The sequence below is a fragment of the Mesocricetus auratus genome, unplaced genomic scaffold (genome assembly GCF_017639785.1).
Source record: "Mesocricetus auratus isolate SY011 unplaced genomic scaffold, BCM_Maur_2.0 Super-Scaffold_100009, whole genome shotgun sequence".
Taxonomy (NCBI): domain Eukaryota; kingdom Metazoa; phylum Chordata; class Mammalia; order Rodentia; family Cricetidae; genus Mesocricetus; species Mesocricetus auratus.
In genome coordinates, this window is record NW_024429193.1 from 32508183 (window position 1) to 32522796 (window position 14614).

Below are 14614 nucleotides of genomic sequence, written 5' to 3' on the forward strand. Positions count from 1 at the left end.
ACTTTCAGTATAGGATATATTTTATGCACTTATCCACACCAAAACTGAAAAATCCATGCTAGAGTTAGAAATAGAAAAACAATTATCTTTTCATTCTCTTTCATAACTTACATTCCTTGCCTACATTTGGCATTTCTACATCCTCTAATATTCAGCCTTTCTTGTTCATTTTTCTACATGTTGTTCATTATCCGCTGGCTAGTTTTACGTCAACTGGATATGGGCTAGAGTCTTCTGAAAGGAGGGAACCTCAATTTCAGCATATGTAGGTGAGGGGGCCCCAAAGATCCACCTGTAGTTAAGACACTATTGTCAATTAATGGCTGCTAGGAAAGGGAGAGTCACTTGTCTTTAGGAATGTGGGCACTAGTAAGTTAGTCATACTCGAATGGATGACTCTAGCACTTATGTGCATGTGGGAAGCATTACCTGAACTCAATGAACTAAATATATAAAAATAAAAGACATAAAATTGGAAGGTAGATGTCAAGGAATGTAAGTTGTGAAGTAAGGAGTGGAAAGGAAGATACTGTGTACACATGTGTAATATTTTGAGATAGTAAAAAAATTAATTAAAAGCTATAGGAATATTAAAAGTAATTATATGCAAGCATTAATACACATTGATTCTTGTAAAACAACAACAACAATTTAAAAAAATGAACCAGTCTAGCAACAAACAAGATTGAATAGGAGTCAGCAAAGAGATATTTCACAAAGGATTTTCTTTTTAAAATTCCACAATGATCTCATAGTGAAAAACTGTTGCATTATTTATATTTCGCTCACATAACAAATAAAAATACCTTTATGGTAAAAAATAAATGAGAAGTTATAGGGGAAATCAATATAAACCCATTTCTTTTAAATACTACCAAAACTTTATATGCAATTGTATCATAGTGAAGGTTGTCATTGCCATGATGAAACACCCTGACCAAAGGCAACTTAGAGAGGAAAATGTTTATTTGACTTATGATTCTACAGCACTGTGCCACTACTGTACGACTATTTATTACTTTTTTCTGTTTATTTAATGATAAAGTCAAGCTATGCTTGAATGTACTCAGCATTACTCTTCTTCATTCATACCTGGTACCAAGAATATGCCCTGTCTGAGGGGTCAATGAGGATAGTAATGATCTTGGCTTTGGGAACAAGAGATGCTGCTCTCTTGGGGGCCTCTTCTGAGTGGAAGTAGTTAGCACTTTTTTCAAATAGGAAATCACTGGTAATGTTGGAAGGAGTAGGGAAAAAGTCCATATACCTGCAGGTATGAAGGGAAAAATCAATTAATATAATCAGTATTCTTTTTAGTCTGCCATACAAAATAGGAAGAATTTGAACAGGTCTTACGCTTGTTTGCATAAAGTTTAAATTATTGTGTCATTCAAATACTCAGCATGCTGTATGCTTCTAATGTGAAAGCAACCCAGAATGTTATGTACTTATGACTTATTTAAGGCAAAGGAAAGAGTAAAACAGATAAGTGAGTTGGTAATGAATGATGGGATAACACAATGAATTTGAACTGATATTCTCTGCTGTCGAAAACCAAGTCTAAAATTACAGATTATGCATGTAAAATACAATATTGTACCATCTTCCTTGACAGATACTTCAAATGGTAAATGTGCGTTTGCAGATTTGAATGCTAAGATTCTTAAGGTTAGATTATAGTTCATAGGACAGAAAGACATGTAAGTCAAAATAGCTATAAAACATTCAACAGATTAAGGCATAGCTACTGTTCTCCTTTTTAACTTCTATAAATTTGGAAATATATGCAGTAATATCATCACATTGTAATTTATCTAGAGTAATTAAGGGGCTGCTTCCTGTCAGTTGATCCTGCAGTGCCTCCATAGGTTTACTTCTCCATATGCTGTCGGAACATTCCTCTGTGTGTGTATTATGGAATCAAGATGTTCTGAGGCTAATTCAGTACAAGGCTTTAATTATGTGTGCAACCCTCTTTACAGCTCATCACTTCTCTCACCCTCAAATGTTCTAGAAAAAAATAATGAGAGCAATTAAGAATCCATAGAAGGCTCTTATTTTCCTCTTTGACATTTGTGATTATGTTTCCCAAATGAAGAGTACTGAAGAAACTCATCTGTATTCTTGCTTAACATTTTTTGTTCCATTTGAGCTCAGAGATAAGAGAAAATTGCTTTTCATTCTTTAATAATTTACATGTAATTCCAAAATGTAAAAACGAGATAGGGCAGTAACATCTCAGATGCAAAGTGAACATAGTTTCACTCAGGATGATCTTCACGCTGGCATTGCCCTTGTTGGGTTTTAATTCTAGAAGGCTCAAGTGTTACGGTAACACACAAAATTAAATGCTACAAATTGTGTATTGAAAGCAATTTTCCTCATATGAGATTTGCCTTCTATGCCTAGGGAATGAAAATTTAGGGAGATCAAATCCAGGATCACAATTTCTTGGAAAGATAGGATATAGACAAAAAAAAATTTATCTGACTGAATACCATTTCCAATATTATGTTTATTCTATTTTATCTTATGGAAAGTATTGTAATTTTGAGTGTTTTCTGTCATTTATCATGTGCTAATTAATGTTTCTTTTGTGTGTGTGAGTGGAATTGATATGGTTTAGGAAAAACTCTATTATAATTTGCATGACAAATACTGCCTACATTGCAATACAACATACACAGCTCATGTGGTTAATGAAGATACATGTCCCAGAGAACAAAATAAAGCAACCTCAGGCATCACTGTGAAGAGAAATTATGTGTTTAATAAAATAAATGGAGAAACTGTAAAATAAGAGTAGGCTTAAAGAGAATTTTAAATATCCTTATGAATAATTCTGATGAAAAATACCCCACAATGTTCATTATTCAATCATATTAACTTACCAGAAAAATATTATCATTATTGCAGTGTCCAAATCAAATTATAAGCAACACTGATTAAACATATCATCATTATAAATTAATTTCTGATTCACTGTGGTAGAATTGAGCATAACAAATTTATTCTGTAATTATGCAGCTGCCATGCACACATCTGTAATTGCTCTGAAATGATGGAGTGTGTGTTAATGTTGGAGTTCACTTTTTGTTGTTGTTATTCTTACCACTCAATTCCCTTGTGATAGTTGTTGCCATTAAAAAATTGAACTTCTTCAAAGGTTTTTGGGCTAGGGAGATTGCTGATGATGGAAGGGTGCATAAGAAGAAATAAATAAAGTGCAGTTGTTCCTGTTACACAGAAAAGAGACACATGTTAGATGTCAAGAAGAAAAAAGATTGTATTATCAGTGTCATATTTTAACCAAAATAAAATCCAGTAGACCAATTCTTTCCAATGTTTTCTTATCACTAAGTAGATGCACTTTATTTTAATAATAATCAAAATGGGGCTGGGATTGATGGTGCACACCTTTAATCCCAGCACTTGGGAGGCAGAAGCGGGCAGACTTTTTGAGTTCGAGGACAGCCTGGTTTACAGAGTGAGTTCCAGGACAGGCTCCAAAGGAATATAGAGAAATTATGTTTCAAAAACCAAAATAATAATAATAATAATAATAATAATAATAATAAGAAGAAGAAGAAGAAGAAGAAGAAGAAGAGGAAGAAGAAGAAGAATGGGTCTACAGTAGTTTTGCAATTCTATTTATATAAGTATCAGATTTAATATTGCTACATAGGCAAAGTAAAGTGGATGAGAAATCCATTCAAAGTAGCATTTCAGAAATCTGTGTTTCAATTTCCTTCTGAAGTCAAGTGTCATAGGTATAGACAGCATCTCTATTTTGGCTACTATATTTGGTGAATCATTGCTTGGCATTTAATTTTAGTCAATTAGATCAAATATTTGACAGAGGTTGATATGTTATTTATTATATGCCACAGGAGGAATGACTGTTGATAATTTTTGTTCAGAAAAGCACATGTGTTGACTTCAAAAAACTTGAAGTTCACATGTGTTCTTGAGTCTACTACAAAGGTAATGGAAGGAGTGAACAGAGACTTGAGTAGCTGAGGACACTCACAGCAGACTTAACGAAGCCATCACTTTGCATGCAAGGAATATTAAACAAGTAGAATTTCAAACCTATTAAACATGCGGCCCTAAGTTGATAGGTTGAATCAAATTAGGAACAAAACACTCCTTAAAATGGCAAGCAGATGGCATTTAAATAACAATAAATACTGTTGTAGGTTTTAATTTCTTGGCCTTTCTTTATGAATACCCTTTAATTAATTAATTAATTATTCCTCTAAATAGGCAAAATTATAGGTAACAGGTATTCTGCCCCTTGAATGACAACTCAAACCCCCTTTCCCTATGTATAGATGTCTTACGTAAGGAGCTGTCAGCCAAGACAAATCTTCCTTGGAAAGTGTTCTAAGGCAACCTGCACACTGTACTGGTTATTTTGGTGTTATTTATTTGTTTTAATAAATCTTTTAAAAAACTGAAACAGAAACTCTGTACAAGTTAGAGACATCTGGAAAGAGTCACCTCAACTGAGAAAATACTTCTGTAAGGGTGGGCCTCTAGGATAGATTAAGGGGAATATTCTTGAATAATGTTTGTTGTGGGAGGGTCCAGCTACCCCTGCACAGGTGTTCTTGGGAAGTAAGGCATAAGAAGCAGATAAATGTGAGCTTGGAAGCAAGCCAGTAAGCAGCATCTCTTGGTTTCTTCCTCGGGTCTTGACCCCAGGTTTCTGCCTTGAGTTCCTTCCCTTACTTCCCTCAGTGATACACTGTGATCTGGACTTGTTAGTAATAAACCACTTTCTTCAAAGTTGCTTTAGGTCATGGTGCTTACCACAAGAAGAGAAATCAAACTAGGACACACAGGCTTTGGAACACTAGCCCCTGGGCATGCTGAACCTGGGTGTAGTTTGCTTTCATTCATTCATTCTTTCTTTCTTTCTCTCTCTTTTTCTCTCTTCCTTTCTCCTTCCTTCTTTATTTCCTTCTTTCCTCCCTCCCTCCCTCCTTCTTGCTCTTCCTTTTTTTCTGTTTGAGACAAGACCTTAAGTGTGCACACACAGGAGTTTATGAACTTCAGATGCATCTGTTTTTTGTTTTTGTTTTTTTCTGAAGCTTTTCTCACTTTGGAAGCACTTCCCAAGTGATTGAGCAAAGAGCCCACAGATGGCATAAATGCAGGGACTTCTGATTGATTCCTATGTAATTCTTGTGGATGGTGGCACTGGAAGTCATATGCATACAAATATTAGTACAATTAAAATCTGATCAAAAGTGTGACATTTCTTTTTAAACAATAGAATCAGGCTACATATAAGTCTTGGGTTAGGTGGGGAAGTTGTTTCTTCTATGTATCACTTTTCATGTTGCAACACAAGGTTCCCCCAAAATGTTTTTTACCTTGCAACAATATTTAATTTTATCACAAATTGTATTAGTTCTTTGAAAATGTTATACATTACTTTCTTATCACATTCATCACCTGTTTCCTCCTTCATGCATTACAGATGTATTTTCCCTAATCACTCACCCTTGTATAATTTTGAAAAAAATTAGACCATCAAATACAATTTGTGCTACCTATATGCTCTTAGATATGTGATGTTCCATACCCTCTTATCTCTGAGCATCGGGAGAAGAGGGTTTGGTACAGATGTGTCATTTAGGCCTTCACAGTCAACATTTTTCATGGTCTATAGCTTGACAAATTGAAGGTCTGTCTGTTAATTTTCATCTATAACAAAAGAAAATTTCTTAATCTATGGGTATAATAATAAGTCATTAGTACATAGTGTAGTACTATACTAGTCTCATTTGATAAAGAAATAGTAGTAATTTCTCTTGTAAGTCCCACAAATTCATGCTGCAGATAATATTGCTAGGTATGGGTTTCATCTTGAGGAAAAGTCCTTAATTCCAATGAGAAAGTAGTTGGTTGTTCCCAGGATATTTTTGTCATTATTTCACCAGTGTATATGTTATGTTTTGCCATTCTTGTATTTTAGTACTAGGAATGCAGAGCTGGAAAAATTGATGATTTATTTTCTCCTTCAGCAGTAGTATTCAGAATCATGGGAGCAAATCAGAATGGATGAAACTTATGAGTCAGCACTAGCTTGATTTCTCCATGTTTTATGACTCAAGCATGTGGTATCTTTAGCAATAGAGTTTTACCATCAAGTTCTACAAGGTAACCAATAACATTAGAAATAGCTTGTAAAGTTGCGTTAATGTGACCTTATTTTCCAATAGTTCTAAAAATGGTATTTCTTTCTAATTTTTGTATTGATATTTTCAGCCTTTCTACTATTCTCCTTTGATCCTTTATACAACTGCACTGCATCTTCCAACCCTTGAAAGCTTTCATAATCTCTATATGTAACTGAATATTCAAAGATCTTGTTTCCTTATTTCTTCCTCAACATGTTTGTTATTTATATATAGAAATAATACTGAATGTTGTATAATAATTTTGTATTCTTCTACTTTACTTAATGTATTAATCAACTCCTTCTTTTACTATTTGTATTCCCTTTATGTCTTCATTTATCTTATCAAATGTTCAAATGCTGAACATTTGAACAAGCATATGGCTAGTGTGTACATCTTGTTTTTTCCAGATTTTAATGAAAACACTTTGAGACTTTCCTCATTACAAAGATGTTGGCTATGGGCTTTTTTCACTCAAACATGTTTAAGATTTCTGTATGTTGAGTAATCCCTGTCTCTCTGGGATGAAGCCAACTTAATCTTTGTAGATAACCTTATTGGTGTGTTCTTCAATTCAGTTTTCAAGTATTCAGAAGTCTGTGCATCTATGTTCAGTAGCAAGACTGACCTATATTCTTCTGTTTTAAAAAGATCTTTGTCAAATTTTGTATCAGGGTGATATTGGCTTTGTAAAAATACTGTAGAAATGTTCCTTCATTTTTTATTTATGAAATAGTTTGAGAAGTATTAGTGTAAGTTCCTTCATTAGCTTTGGTAGAATTCTGTATGGAATCTGTCTGACCCTTGAATTTTCTTAGTTGAGAAATTTTAAATTAACATTTCCATCATATCAAATACTATGGGTATATTTAAATATTTTAACAGTATTTAGCTTTGAAAAGACATTATAAACACACACACATAATGTCTTTATGACACATATTGTATACATGGGTACTGTGTGTGTGTGTGTGCATTTCTTTTAGATTTGCCAATTTATTGAAAAGCAGATTTGTTACGTATGTCCTCATAATTCTTTTAATTTCCTCAGGCTTTGTGGCAGCCCCTTCCTTTGCAAATTCAATTTTGCTAATTTGAATTGTCTCCTGATTATTTTTGTGCATTTGACTAATTTTTTGTCAATTTTGTAACTTTTTAAAGCATCAAATCTCCATTTCATCGATTCTTTGAAAATTTTACTTCTGTTTTCATTGATTTTTAGCTCTGACTGTGATTATGTCTTCTCCCCTACTTTACATGGTCATTGTTTTGGTATTGTAAGACATTAAGATGCATCATTAAGTCTTTTACTTGAGAATTTTCATATTTTCTGATATAGGGCCATGGAACTATAAAGCTTTGCTGTATCCCACATATTTGGGTATGTTATGTTTTCATTTTCATTAAATTATAGGGATATTTAAAAATTCCTTGTTGCCGAGTGTTGGTGGCACACACCTTAAGTCCCAGCACTTGGGAAGCAAAGGCAGGTGAATCTCTGTGAGTTCAAGGCCAGCCTGGTCTACAGAGCAAGTTCCAGGACAGCCTCAAAAACAATACAGAGAACCCCTGTCTTGAAAAACCAAAAAGCAAAACAAAACTTCCTTCTTGATTTCTTTCTTGATATAAATATAGTTAACATTCAGGAGTGTGTTGTTTGGTTTCTATGAGTTTATGGTTTTTTTCTTGTCATTTCTATTGCTGTTAATACCTAGCTTTATTCCAGTGTGGTCAGATACAAGACATGTTGTTATTTCAATTTTCCTATGTATGTTGGGACATGTTTTGTATCCTAAAATGTGTTCAACTTTGGAGAAAGTTTGATTGGTTGCTGAAAATAATGTGTATTCTTCAGTGTTATATAGTGGCATATAGATTATAATGGAGAGTCCCTGGTATGGAACAAGCTTGAATCTGAGTATCAGTACCATGTAAGCAAGCTCCCCACTCCTTAGAATGGCAAGTAGATGGTATTTAAGCAAGCTGATGGTATTTCATTGCCAAGCTGCTTTCATGCTGACTAGTGATGACTGACATGTAACACTAAAAACAGATGGAATTCTGGGCTTTCAGGTCTAGACACTAGCATGTAGAAGGATTTCAGATGTTGATCCAGAAGATACTAATGATGTTTCCAACACTCAGAGTTTAGGTACGACAGCACAAGCTGCACAATTCAGAGCTTTTGACTTTGAAAACCCAGAGTTATTTAGCTACCAGGATGTGACTACAATGTTCCCAGAAATGTCTGAGAGCAGATACTTTGGAAGTTACAAAAATTTTGGAAATATGAGAAAGCAACTGAAGAGAAGTTTAAGACCTGGGAAGAAAAAGCAACAGAGAGCCAAATCACTGAAACAGTGATCCCTGTCCCTTGGAAGTTCCAGAGGGCTTCATATGTGGAGAATCCTAACAATGGAGCTGTAGTCTATACCTGCAGAGTGCTTGGCTCCTGGTTTAAAGGTTCACTACTTCCTTAGATCTGAGCACCTACAGTAGTCAGTTGCCAGCTGTGAAAGCCTAGAGCTTTGAATCTCTTTTGGAGTGTCTAGAACTATAAATCACCGAAGTGTGCAGGTGTGGTACATAGGATCTGGCATCTTCTGACCCTGGGAAAACAGCCCCCTATTTCCATCCTAGTAGAGTGAAAGGGGCCAAGCCAGCTCCTTTTAAAAGAATTTAAAAGAGAAAAAAATTCGTAGGCAAATCTAGCACCCACTTAAAAGTTTATTATTCAAGAAATAATCAGCAACGTAAATCAGTGAAAGAGAAAAGAGAATGAGAAAAAAATAGAGAGATGGTTAAAAACTGAATACAACCTGATAAGAAGCTGAACCCCAGAGAGGAGTCTCAAAGAATTAATTTGATTTGTTCCTGAAAACAATAGCTTTCAAAGAAAAAATGTGAGAGGAAGAATCACATGTTCTAGAGACAAGTGACTTAAATGGCAAACTGGAAAATAGAGCAGAACACGAAATCTAGGAGGTTCCTTCATTGTGTTTCAGACTTAAAAAATTTACATGGTGATAAGGAAAAAGAGAGGAGAGATGCATGAAGCATGATTTTTTTTAAATACCTACAAGATAACACAGAAAATTGATAGCTTAATATCTATTAGAGGTTCAACATGGCTGGGTCAGGGCAGAGATAAATGAATGCTTTAAAGTTATTGCTGAATATCCAATAATAGACATTTTATTACCTCACCCAGTAAAAGAAGTTTTTAATCACTCAATGGTTGTGAAATTGTACCTAGCTCTGACCTTGTTATTTGAGCCCTACACCTTAATGCCTTCAGAATCTAGAAGACGTGACATGTTCCCTTTCCCTCCTGGTAGCAAAGAATGCATTCTACCAGGGATCAGAGACCTACAACTTGGTGTTCTTAAAGTCAGCCATGAATTCTATGTCTGCTGCAACAAAATATTTGTATTTTTATCCTCTGCTTTTATCATTCTTGTCAGTCATTTCTTATACAACCCCTTTGATGCAATTTGTGGAAGTGGAGAAAAGGGTTTTGTCTTAGTAATACTCAAAAAAAAATCTGTTTTTACACGAACAATCCTTTATTTTAATTTGCCAGACTGAGCCAGACAAATTATGAGAAATTAGTGCTGAACAAATGGCACTTCAGATTCTCTGCTAAGCGTGATGCTCCTAGAATCCCCTTTCACACTGGAAACACTGCTTCTGACAGCGAGGGTGCAGAAGTGTCTAGAGGAAGCTAGAGACACCGTGTGAACCGCCTTGCACCACAGGTGCCTCTGGCTTCCACCCATTGTCATCTCCTGGTTGATCTCAGCAGACGATCCTGTCTAGGATTCAGTAGTGGGAAAATGGGACCTCACATCCTTCTGTTCTCTCAACTGCAAAAGCAGGATCATAAGGCCCATTGTTTGTACTTCATGTTTATTGTAAGGGGTGACTGTATCATGTTTGGGTTGCTGAAATTTAAAGTGTGCTCAAGGGTGGGTAGTTAGCAGATAACTGCAACTTCCCTTCGGACGATTTACGATCTCTTGACAGCAATGGATGTTTTGGTAATATCAAGAAAAGGCACCTATTATTGGATGTTTCAAATTATTAGACCCATTTTCATGTTAAATAATGTATCTATGCTATGTGTATATTAATATGCAGTTCCTCTGTCTTAACTTCTTGTTTTATTTGAGAAAGTAAGAAAAAAAAAGCAGCTGCAACAACAAAAACAGCTGAAAGCTTTATCATTGCCACATGGATAGGTCACATATTAAAATCCAAAGGTATGACATATTGGTTTTATAAATACAAACAATGAGTTGGAAAAAGATTTATAGTTAATAACGTGTGGTTTTCTAGCATATCTAAGCAGTAATAACATTCACTGACAAATGATAGAGGGTCTGTCTTTAAATTAAATTTTTAACAAAATTTTACAACACGGGGATGTTTTATTTCTTTACTATTTATTCTCAAGTTAGCAGTGCTGTAGGGAGTTGGCAGGAAATTAATGCACATTTTAAACAACAAAAACATGATGTATCTGAAAATACGTGTTGCTTTTCCAACCTCCCTGTACATGTGTTAATTCGCTGTTGTAATACAATTTATATTCCTAGAGGAAGAAAAGATTTCAACACCCAGTATCTAATAGTCTGGAAATTTTACCCACAACCTTTAAAATGATCTACTTGCTTGTATTACAGATGTCTTCACTGCAGCTTGTTTATTGTGACTGTTTGTTTTGTGTTATGGTTTTGATTCTCCCTGATGAAGGTGCTTCAAGTCCAAGTATTGAATTCAAGATATAGCAACTCAAGAAAAACTTTAATTAATCAGGGTATAAGCAAAGTATATAAAACTGTCACACACTGAAGAAAGGATAAAATATTCTAATTGAAAGTGTCATCTCATTGGTGAAATACTTTCATTCTCTTTTACTGCATCCTTACACAGTTGTCCTTCAGTGCACAAGAAAATACCAAGAGAGAATGGCCTGGGGAGATTGGCGCACAGCAGAAAACAAGTCTACAGCACATTAATGCTTAATGATTGTTTTTAACAACACACATATAAAATAATTTGTGAGTAATAACAACCATAGTTCTGAATAGAAATCAATGCAATACTGATGTACAGTATAAAACAGTCTGAGTCTGAATCATAAGTCACCCTTTCATAACTTAACTGAGGGATTAATTAGGGAAAGTCACAAAAAGTAAAAGAAATAAATAAACAGGGAGATTGTGTCACTTAAACTCAAAAATATCACAACTTTGATACTTAGGTTGAACAGTTTTAAACTCCATAGTTAAAGCATTTAGAGTTCAAGTCTAAATTAATGGCAACAGCAGGGTCTTTTTGAGGCTTGTAGGATACCAGATGAATCATGAGGAGGTGCAGCATTTGTACAATGAACTTGCATAGGACACAGGACAAGATCCGATAATGTAATGCCACAAGAACTTAATAATGACAGCAAGGCAAGCAGCATCACTGCCTAACCTTACCTGTTTTCTGAGGCCCAATTACAAGGAATTTTGGTAAGTGATCACATGTTTTCTCCCTGGACCAGATGTCTTTGTGTCGTTTATCATCACATGGATTCTGCAATAAAGAATAACACATCTTGCTGAATACTGTATCCTGGCTGCTGTGTCTTAACAACCTTTCAAGTAAGACAGGATGAGATTCTTGCTTGATCTCCTAGAGCTGGGCATTACATCCTGTTCTGGTTCTTTGATTCTCAAATCCTTTCCTTGTGCAGTGATTAGCTGGTTCCCCTACCCAAGGCCACATAAAGCACAGCCTCAAATCAGTCCTGCTGTGATGTTCGTGTTCTCCATGACAGATAATAACAGACACTCTGCTCTATCTTGGTTTGTGTTTTATGTCATGTGCATCAAAGAGGCTTGAAGTGACAAATCCTTGCTTGACTGTAGTTTCACAGCTTTTTTTTCTGTTTTGTTTTCCAACATTGAAACAGCTATATATTAAATTCTGGGTACGTTATTTTCAATACAAGATGACTTTCTTTGGGAAATGTTTCTGAAGGTAATACCTGTTAGATGAGTCATTTTAAATTATGATTCTTCCTAAAACTTTGACAAATATAGGTAAAAACCACAGTTTCCAATATGTCATCTTTCTAGGAGAGAGCAGACATTTATCCAATTAACTATGCTAGATCTGTCAAGAAATGTTTACACAAATGAGCCTCCATTTTTCAATTAGAGAATGCAAAACTGAAACCTTTTATGTAATTTCAACACGTTTTAGTTAATTTGTTTAATTTCACTGATTTAAATTTTCATTTTAAAAAATAAGAGGGTAAAAGTGTTAAAATGGAGAATATATTATTTCAAGGAAGCATTTTTCCTTAAAACTTCATTTATTTATTTGTTTGGGATATGGCTGGTCCCAAACTCTTGTGCTCAAGTGATTTTCCTGCTTTGAATTTACAAGTACTTGGGATTACAAATACATATCACTATGATTTTAAATATATTTTTAACATTTATAATTCATTTTCAAAATGTTTCAAACCAATTCCTAACATAATTCAGTATGATTTTAAATATATTTTTTAACATGTATAATTCATTTTCAAAATGTTTCAAACCAATTCCTCATATAATTCAGAAGTCTCACAAAACTTCTCAATGGCCCACTGGCATGCTGTTCATTGCACCAGATAAAAAGCAAGAAGACACTCTGGCTGCCTGGTTAACAAAAATGCACCAGAGAAGATGAAAACTCAGATAGCCATGTACATCTGGGATCCCAGGTACTTCAGTGGCAGAAGTGGAGTTGGAAATATTATGAGTTCAAGACTAGCTGAGAAAATGAACTCATTGCCTCAAAACCAGTCCCAACCAAAGTAAAGACATGAAGGAGTTCAAGCATGCAAAGTCTGAAGAGTGTGCTACACTTAGAAGTTTTAGAGATGCAGACATCTGATGAATGCTGTTATATCCTGTCCCTGGCAAAGGTGAATTTTTAGCTCTTCAACCCTTACTGTTGAAATGGAAGTAGAGTGCTTTCACCATTTCTTTGGGGTTTGGAGGCAGCAAGTTTTTGTAGAAATCTTTGCATGTAGCCCTAGAGCAAAGATGGGCTTTCAGCCACATATACTAGAACATGGGACACTCAGTCTACGAGGCGACAGGGTGCTCCATAGTCAGCTGAACTGTAATTTCTAAGGACAACAATCATGATATGAGAAGTGTTGGATTACAACCAGAACAAAGTCTACTAGTGTTTTTCCCTCACAGATTAAACTACCTGTGTTCTGGCACTGCCTTTTTCTGACAAAATGCCTGGAGAAATTCATAAAATGAGAGCCAGCAGAGCAGATCATATCTATTGTGATGGCATCTGGTCCTTACACAGTGCTGGGAACAGGTTAGACTTCTAGTAATGAAAGAGTGACTCTAAGTGAGGATATCCAGGAGATCAGAATGTACTGTCTACAGCTTAACACCAAATGTAGCAACGGGGTTACAGATCCTCATAAGAAACATCTTTCAGGTTTCCCCAGGAAGTGCGATTTTGAAAATTGTATGAAAACGGCCCACTTGTAGTGAACCATTTTCAGAAATGAATGAAAGTGAATGGGCATATAGTATTTCCTGTGGAGGATGCTTTCTGTCCACTGGAAGTGTCAACTGTGCTGCCTCATACTACTTCTGCAAGCAATAGGCCCTCCCAGACCTTCAGCTGTAAACAATGTTTGTGGGTGGAAGATTAAAAATTGTTCTTGGATAGTTGATGAATGAAATCTGACTGGCAAGGAAAACTATGCATCTCCCTCCTGCTCCCCAAAGGGTCCCATATCTACTGTTTGATATGACAGTACAAGAGGAACCACTCCTCTCAGTAGGCACGGTTGTTTGTGTGAGTAGTCTTCCATGAAGGGCTAGATTTTGTTGAGATCACATTCTCACTCAGACCTTTCCCTTTTATCTGTCCATAATTTCCTTTATGGATTTTCCCCCAAAATATTTTCTCCATGAATCCTCCTAAAGAATACTATTTGTGGCAGATTCCATTGACACTCATACAGTTTGAAGATGCACATGATCTAAATATAGTTTACTTCCTCACCTCCAATTTTGATAATACTATGAAACATAAATATGTAAATACTAGTAAAGGGCACACAAGCCAGTTAAACATGGCGCTGAGGGGACGTCAGGAGGGCGAGTCCTGAGATGTTTGCAAAAAAGGTGATTGGTTGCCAAGATCTAACCAGATGAGGTCAACTGCATGAATGGCTTGTGTTCACTAGGTAAAGCATGGGGCACTTAGGGGCATGATAGGCTTACATTTAAAACCATTGATTGACTGTTTTCTCACTCTGTGGGTTTTGCTTTAAAAGATGCTTGCTGTGGTACAATAAATGAGTTCCTGCTTGACTAGACTCCCTGCTGCATCTGATTGTC

The 14614-nt window shown here is 35.5% G+C and overlaps 1 protein-coding gene across 3 annotated transcripts in view; it reads right to left on the bottom strand.

Annotated features, from left to right (window-relative positions):
- Nucleotides 1-14614, bottom strand: part of Ndst4 (N-deacetylase and N-sulfotransferase 4) — a 300475-nt gene that overhangs the window by 17790 nt on the left and 268071 nt on the right. For all 3 annotated transcript variants that reach the window (XM_040751907.1, XM_040751906.1, XM_040751908.1), the window contains 3 exons: nucleotides 11681-11777; nucleotides 3113-3236; nucleotides 1093-1267 (listed from right to left, as the gene is read on the bottom strand). In XM_040751907.1, coding sequence (XP_040607841.1) covers nucleotides 1093-1267; nucleotides 3113-3236; nucleotides 11681-11777 — 396 coding nt within the window. The remainder of the gene's footprint in view (nucleotides 1-1092; nucleotides 1268-3112; nucleotides 3237-11680; nucleotides 11778-14614) is intronic.